Source organism: Ruditapes philippinarum, unplaced genomic scaffold (genome assembly GCF_026571515.1).
Source record: "Ruditapes philippinarum isolate M1 unplaced genomic scaffold, ASM2657151v2 ctg8652_1_1_1_1, whole genome shotgun sequence".
Taxonomy (NCBI): domain Eukaryota; kingdom Metazoa; phylum Mollusca; class Bivalvia; order Venerida; family Veneridae; genus Ruditapes; species Ruditapes philippinarum.
Genome location: NW_026854094.1, coordinates 16,713 through 25,340, shown reverse-complemented (window position 1 = coordinate 25,340; position 8,628 = coordinate 16,713). Strand labels below are relative to the sequence as shown.

At 33.2% G+C, this 8,628-nt stretch overlaps 1 protein-coding gene across 1 annotated transcript in view; it reads right to left on the bottom strand.

The window, feature by feature from the left end:
• Positions 1-8,628, bottom strand: part of LOC132738898 (solute carrier family 2, facilitated glucose transporter member 3-like) — a 35,705-nt gene that overhangs the window by 14,171 nt on the left and 12,906 nt on the right. Inside the window, exons 7-9 of the mRNA XM_060726506.1 lie at positions 8,276-8,364; positions 6,362-6,460; positions 5,259-5,471 (exon numbers count right to left, since the gene is read on the bottom strand). Of these exons, the coding sequence (XP_060582489.1) occupies positions 5,259-5,471; positions 6,362-6,460; positions 8,276-8,364 (401 nt within the window). The remainder of the gene's footprint in view (positions 1-5,258; positions 5,472-6,361; positions 6,461-8,275; positions 8,365-8,628) is intronic.

The window sequence follows — 8,628 nt, the reverse complement described above, 5'->3', positions numbered from 1 at the left end:
AGCTGTACATCAAAGGACAAGAAAGAAGGTCACATCATCAAAATCTAGTTCACCTGATATCAAAGTTCAATTTTACAACTAAAACTGTGCACATGGTCAAAATTTCATTGCTGTACATCAAAGGACAAGAAAGTAGGTCACTGTCCCCTTGGGCAAGGCAAAATTTTGGACCCAAGGGTTTAATTCAAAACAATCTTGATACAGGTCCACCAAACAACATTTCAAGTCAAATATCTAAGCTGTAGCTTTCTCCTATTCAGAAAAGATTTGTTTTATTTTCTGTTTTTACTATGTGAACATAATGAGAATCACTGCCCCTGGGCAGGGCCAATTTTAACACTAGGGGCATAATTAAAACAACTTTAGTAGAGAACCCATAGAATATATTATAGAGCAAACATCAAAGCTCTATGCCTTGTACCTTCAGACAAAAATATTTCTTTTTTTTTTTTACTATATGTACATAGTGAAAATCAATGACTCCTGGGGGTGGGGCCAATTTTGACCCCTGGGCTATAATGTGTACAATCTTGCTAGAGGTTCACTACATAATGTTTCATGCCAAATATCTTAACTCTAGCCTTTGTAAATTTAGAGAAGATGATTTTTTAAGTTTTTACTATATACATATAAGGAAAACCTATGGCCCATGGGGCGGGGCTAATTTTGACACAAGACGCAAAATTTGAACAACTTTGGTAGAGTACCTATAGATGATATCATTTAACAAATATTCAAGCTCTAAGCCTTGTACCTTAAGACAATAAGATTTTTTTTACTTTTTTACTATATGTATATATTGAAAATCAATGACCCCGGGGCAGGGGCAATTTTGACCCCAGGGCTATAATTTGAACAATCTTGCTAGAAGTTCACTTCACAATGTTTCATGCAAAATATCTAACCTCTAGCATTTGCTAGAAGAAATTTTTTTTACTATAAAGTTTTTTACTATATACATATAAGGAAAACCAATGACCCCCGGGGCAGGGACGATTTTGACCCCAGGGCTATAATTTGAACAATCTGAGTAGAGGTCTACCAGACAATGCCTTATGCAAAATATCTAAGCTCTAGGCCTTTTGGGTCTTTACAAGAAGGTATTTTAAGTTTTTACTATACCGGTATGTACATATAGTGAAAATCAATGACCCCCGGGGCGGGCCGATTTTGACCCCAGGGCTATAATTTGAACAATCTTGGTAAGGGTCTATCAGACAATGCCTTATGCAAAATATCTAAGCTCTAGGCCTTTTGGGTCTTTACAAGAAGTTATTTTAAGTTTTTACTATATGTACATATAGTGAAAATCAATGACCCCCGGGGCGGGGCCGATTTTGACCCCAGGGTTATAATTTGAATAATCTTGGTAGAGGTCTACCAGACAATGCCTTATACAAAATATCTAAGCTTTAGGCCTTTTGGGTCTTTACAAGAAGTTATTTTAAGTTTTTACTATATGTACATATAGTGAAAATCAATGACCCCCGGGGCGGGGCCGATTTTGACCCCAGGGTTATAATTTGAATAATCTTGGTAGAGGTCTACCAGACAATGCCTTATACAAAATATCTAAGCTCTAGGCCTTTTGGGTCTTTACAAGAAGTTATTTTAAGTTTTTACTATATGTACATATAGTGAAAATCAATGACCCCCGGGGCGGGGCCGATTTTGACCCCAGGGTTATAATTTGAACAATCTTGGTAGAGGTCTACCAGACAATGCCTTATGCAAAATATCTAAGCTCTAGGCCTTTTGGGTCTTTACAAGAAGATTTTTTAAATTTATTCTTATAATTCCTATTGGTTGCCATGGCAACCAGATTTCTGCATGGAATGAAATTCTTTGAACAACTTTGGAAGCCCTTCACCCAAGGATCAATCCTGCCAAGTTTGGTTGAAATTGGACAAGTGGTTTTTCACAAGAAGATTTTTTAAGTTCACTATATAATCTATATAACACACACACACACAAACAAACACACACACAGGTGAATCGCTATATGCCACCGCATCGCAGATGCTGCGGTGGCATAAAAACAAATATCTACGATAAAACAGAATAAATGATGGCTTCAAGTACCTTCCATGAACAGGCTCAATCAAACCGAGCCTGCAACATTTTCAATTTTGTCGTGTTGGGCTTTCTTTAGGGATTCTGTATTTATATATCTGTTTTAAAGCAGCACACCTCCAGAAGATAACACAAAAACTTTGTTTGTTTGTTTTGGGTTTTACGTCACATTAGCACAGTATAGGTCATATCACGACGTTCGAGCTTTAGTGGTGGAGGAAGACCTCAGGTGCGCTTCTGTGCATTATTTCAGGCATGAAAGGGCACCTGAGTAGAACCACCGACGTTCCGAAAAGCTGGATAGCTTCCTAACATGAAAGAATTCAAAGTCCCTATCGGGATTGGAACCAACAACGGTGAAGGGCAAGTGGTTTGAAGTCAACGACCTTAACCACTCGGCCACGGAAGCCCCAACTACTGTCTTACAAATATTGCAAAATACCTAGTTGAAAGAAATCACAGTGACACTTGAACAAAATATTCACAGTTTAACATTTTTGCTCTTAAAACATATAGTTTGCTTTCCCCCCAATATACCTTCGGAATTCTTTCATCCACTTTTCCTTAGAGTGCTATCGTGACCTGTGATCCAGAACACATGGAATCAGAATCATATCAAACATAGGACACAAATAAATTACTTTTTTTGTTATTTGTAATTAGTTTGTGATTCTAAAAGTTATACTTGATTAATCATATAATATATTGAATGACCAATATATCATTTAAAACTTTAGCTTGAAATATGATTAGGGCCTACACATTAACAAACATTTATATATGACCCCTGGCCTACTGGATCCGGAGATTTTTCTGAACCTCTAGACTGTGACACGTGACCATGCTGAATGATTTATCTTCTACTGTGTTAGTAACACAGTATATTATACAAAGAAGAACTAGGGCAACATTGTCGCAAAATACGCCTGTCAGAAGCTTTTGATGAACATGCGGGCCTTATAGATATGCATAGCAATTAGCTTTGAGTGTGATCTTGACCGTATGAAGCAATATATTTAATGGTGGTGAACATTTCTATAAAGTATCATAACAAGAAGGCCAAGATGGTCCTAAATAGCTCACCTGAGTCAGAATTCTTGTTAATTTGGGTTTTTGGTAGACACACATTAAAAGATTTTCATGCTAAGCTCAGGTGAGCTAAAAAAACTTAATATTAGTTTACTTTGAAAGACAGGGATCAAACTTGGCACTCCTGGATTTGTAGGCTGACATTGTATAGAGGATATTTGTTTTGTTCAGTGTAAGATCGGAATATATTTCATCGAGTGAGCACCATAATGTATATTTCACGAGTGGCGCAGCCAAAAGTGAAATGTGAACTTTTGGTGTTCACGAGGTGAAATATATTTCAACCTTACACTAAAGTAAACCAACTTTCTTTTTTTTATGCAAAGAAACGTTTAAAAAGACATTTAAACCTTATGCTAAATGAAAAGCACGCAAAATAATAATACAATGTGATGTCACATCATTAAGTTGGTTTCAAGCACTGTGCATGCTGGTATTAACTGAAACAACGTAAGGGGCTTAAATTCAAAACAGTGAAATTCTGAAATTGATAATTTCACTGTTTTAAACAGTGAAAATATCAGTTTTATATTTCACTGATATATTTCTATAAACCACTGAAAAGCATGTAATAAAACAATTTAAACACTGTACCACTCTAAAAACTAATCTATAACTTTATCTGCTTGACAAATATTGTAATAAGTGAATATCAGACATTTGAACTGAAACAAGTGTTAATAGTCTTTATTTCGATTTCATGTGCATAAATAACTTTCCCTTTTGACACTCAAACAAAAAACTATAACTGTTTATGGAAATTAAGGTCTAGTGCCAAAATTTTTTTTTTTTATTGTTTATGAAAATGAAGGTCTAGTGCCAAAAAACCAATTAAAAAAAACAACTTTTTACTGGTTATGGAAATTTAAGTCTATCTGTTATACTGTTAAAGTCTTAACTATTTAACCAATATCCATAAATATCAGTGAAAGATATAATTAAACAAAGTTATAACTTGAGCTGTAGGTGCAAAAGGTGCCAGTAAATCCCAACAATCCAGCATGTGGTAAAGATAAATGCCAGTCAATTACCAGCAGTAGGCTGCCCTGCAGGGGGCGCCACAAGGGGACCTGCAGGTGATGCAGCAGGGGGTGCCTAGGTACACATGGACCAGGCTCTATACTGCCTCACTCCATATGGAGTTCTTAATTTTTCATGGTATGACACTAGCCTTGTAGCTATTACATATATAATTCTAGACACAAATTCAAGGCAAGGCTACAGATTTATGTCAATTATTTTTCAAGTTGTTCAAAATGCTTTAAAAACATATTAAGGAATCATAATAAAATTTGAAAAGAAATTCAAAGTGACATAAATGGTCATGTGTGTTGCAAGGAACATTTTAGAGTTTAATTGTCATTTTTAAATAAACCATTTATGGGTACAACGAAGGAAAATGACAAATGTTTCTATATTTATAATTACAATTTTTAAAAAATCAACAGTTTTTCATATATTTGTCTACATTTCATATACTTTACATAAAGAATTTATACTTCATATCAATCCTGAATAATAAAGTGATGATGCTGACACTTGTTGATTTATTTAAATTTATTCAAGATTTATTCTGTGTTAGATGTGTTGTCCTTGATTATATCCCTATTTCACCAAGTTTGTTGTCTAGTTTGTGTTTATCTTAAATATAACATGTTTTTTAGATATATTGTTTCATTGTAAATATTTTTAAAGCAGCATGCCTTGAGATTCATGCTAATTTCAATGAATTTTTTGGAAATGTATTAAAAAGTATAATTATTTTATTGTCAAGTGAATAAAGAAAATAATTTACATATTGCAAACAACACTTACAGTCCATGTAAATTACCAAAAAGAGGTCAAAATATGCCAAAATAGCCCTTTCTTCTTCAGTCATGCAGTAGAAATATGGTGATAAATACTGCAAATATCAGTTATCAATAATCGCATATAACATTAAAATTATTACTTGAATCTTTTTTACTTTTCATGAAATCTTAATACATGCACATTTTTCTCAAGTTAAATTTTTTAAAAATATTTTTGCTTATCCAGAGGCATGCAGCTTTAAAGTTTATACGAGGAGCTGATAAAGTAAATCAGTCATAACTTACATCATAGATTAGTCCTAGAGTTAAAATATAGCTGGCTACAAACATCCCACCTAATCCCAGTAGATGTAGTGAACGTCGACCCACTTTGTCCATGATGAGTGCCGAGACAAACGTCATACTAACGTTTACGCCACCGACAGCCAGGGTGGCATACTGCGCCACACTCTCTGATAAACCGGCCGTTTCAAATATACTTGTGGAATAATATATAACCTGTAAATAAAGTAACAAAGATCTGTCAAGTAAGAAAAGGGTGTATGTGTTATGAAAATCAAGACTTGTTTGTTAATTGACATATCTTACAAAACGCATGCCTTTTGAGTTTAAGTTTAAACATACTTATTTTATAATGAAATCTTAATGAGCAGACTCAAACCAAACCTATAATTTTCCCTTTAGGACTTTATCTCAAGAGATATCCCCTTTTCCATAAATTTGGAACTGAACAATATAGTGTCATATGAAGAAAAATGGTGTCATATGAAGAAAATGGCTAAGTCCTTAGTAGGGTTCGAACCCATCATCCCTGGATTCACAGGCAGACACCTTTACCACTAGGTCACTGTTCCAAACAAGAGTTTTAACATAACAATCCTGGTGGCAGGGAAGGTGGTTTACCTTCCGGATCATGGCAGTAAGCCACAATATATTAACCACAGTTTCTTGGCAGGCTGTCAAGCAGTTTACCAGAACTAATTGCCTTCACTTTTGCCAGGAACTGATAACTTCTGTAAGTACAGTGCTTATGACTGTAGTAAGGATTTCATGATCAATCACAACAAAAGTAACCTGCACTGTCCAGGAATCTAACCCAGGTTGCTGGATTCACAATCAAATGCTCTTCTATTAAGCTACTTATAACCGAATCTACAAGTACAGCTTAAATATTGTCTCATGACTTTAACAACTAAGACCTGACTAAAATCTCAATGAATAACTTATTTAACAGTTGATTTCAATATCGAAATATAAAACTTCATCTCCTGACAGTATAGAGCCTGGTCAGACAGCACAGGTGTGCAGGCTGTCCTTGCTCAATTCTGGTAGTATAACGCTTAACAGCAGGTTACAGGTTCTTGAGTGATATTTTATAATGTACTTACAGCATTTATACCAGCTAGTTGTTGCGATAGATGCATAGCTAAACATATAATCAATGGTGTACGTAATTCTTCCTTGTGAAATAAATCACAAATAGTAAACTGAAACAATAAAATATATATCGTATAAGTACCTAATCTCACACCCAACCTATTCTCAAACCTTTCATTCATGAGCTGTTATTTATTTACTAGAAGTGACTATGATGTCTTCAACTTGTGTGAATTAAAGCTTAGTTTCTGACAGACGTGCCAGCTGCTGTAAAATTAAAACAGTGCATTGTAAGGAATATTTACATTAAATATCTTATCACTCAGCATAATTTCATACAAATTGCTATTACCTTTGTAAGTCTTGTGAATACACCATTAACTATTAGTAAAAATGAATATTAGAGACAAAAATATCTTAAAGCAGGTACCTGCATCCTGTAGGGTACTTCATTGCCATGTGATATTCATATGACAATCACTTCATTGGCTAAATTAAACAGTAGAATTTCAGAGAGACTTGAAGGTGTTTGAGATTAGATTCTTTCTTTTAAGAGGCCATGTCTGTTTTACAAAAGAGGATTGTGCTTTTCCAAGAAGGAAATAGAGCTTTTTTAATTGTTGAATAGTCAAATTTTACAGAAATGTTACATATAGATTAAAGTGTACATATGTAAAGAATTTTCATAAAGATATATTCTTATTTATACTAAAAGACCTCTTGAATGCTTAGATGTTTAAAAACTGGTTTGTCCACAATATATTTTAAAATCAGATATTTTTGAGAGGCCAAAATTTCACGAAATCATCTTTTTAGACTAGTTGGCGAGGTTAAATATTTGCGAATTTTGACTTTCAGTTCTGTTAAATTGATTCTTAGCCAATAAACTTTATTTTAATAAAAATTTTCTTCTAGTGAAAATTTTATCTATCGCAAAATTTTCTGAATTTACAATATGTGTATAAGGCTTGTCATGAATGACTGCTTAAAGAATGGTAGGAATCTATAGTCATTAGAATTTTACACAGAAAAATCTTAAACCATGGCTTGAATTAAAGCTGTGGTTGAACTGGTATTATAGGGAATGAATGGTCGAAATATTTAAAGAGAAAAAAACAACAGATGAGACAGTTCTCAAGAAATAAACAATAACAAGAATCATCATGCATATTTGAATTTATCTCACACCTGTGACTGCTTTGACGACTCCCTAAAATTGGTATTGGATGGTTGTGCATATATTTTGACATGTTGTCATTTGCATTATACAAACATAACTTCAAGACCCACTATATGTTAACGTTTCACTATAAGCGTGTCATGAAAAAGTGATTTTTTTTTAAGTGTTAACAGTTATTAACGGTATATTAAATATGTGATTGGTAGAAAATTATGTTTTAGAAAGTTCATTACTTAATTTAACTTGTTGAATAAAATAATACTATGCATGCAAGAGGATCGCATAACATAATTTTATTCAACTTGTTCAATGAATTCAGTATTAAACACTCATTCAATATCATATATATATGAAAATATTAATATCAGAAACCATCATAGTGCAAAAATAATGCCTCCAAGAAAACATGATTCAAAGTTGATATTAAAATTTGTAAAATCAGTTTAATGAGTACATTTTTATATGTTTTCAAAGTACCAGTATAATGGTATACCTTTTTTTATGTTTTCAAAGTAACAGTATGGTATACAATTTCTATATGTTTTCAAAGTAACAGTATGGTATACCTTTTATATGTTTTCAAAGTAACAGTATGGTATACCTTTTTTATGTTTTCAAAGAACCAGTATGGTATACCTTTTTTTATGTTTTCAATGTACCAGTATGGTATACCTTTTTTTATGTTTTCAAAGAACCAGTATGGTATACCTTTTTTATATGTTTTCAAAGTAACAGTATGGTATACCTTTTCTATATGTTTTGCTTTCTCCCTTTCTGCAATCATCTCATCAATCTCATCACTGACATCATGAGTACCTCTTAACCATACTAATGCTGAAATCAAATTACAAAAATTTTATTTAATGTAAATAAATTTCTTAAATTCTAATTGGCAGCTATATTTTGTATACTGTGTATACTATGCTATATATACCATGAAGACCTCCTTTTACGCTTCTAAAATAAGTGCGTTAACTTACAAGCAAATATCATAATGGATTTCTGGTTGATGAGATATGATGTTGCAAGGAAAATTTTAACCTAAGTATTACATCAACACCAACATCAACTCCGATACTCGAATAGTCGGGCTAAAAA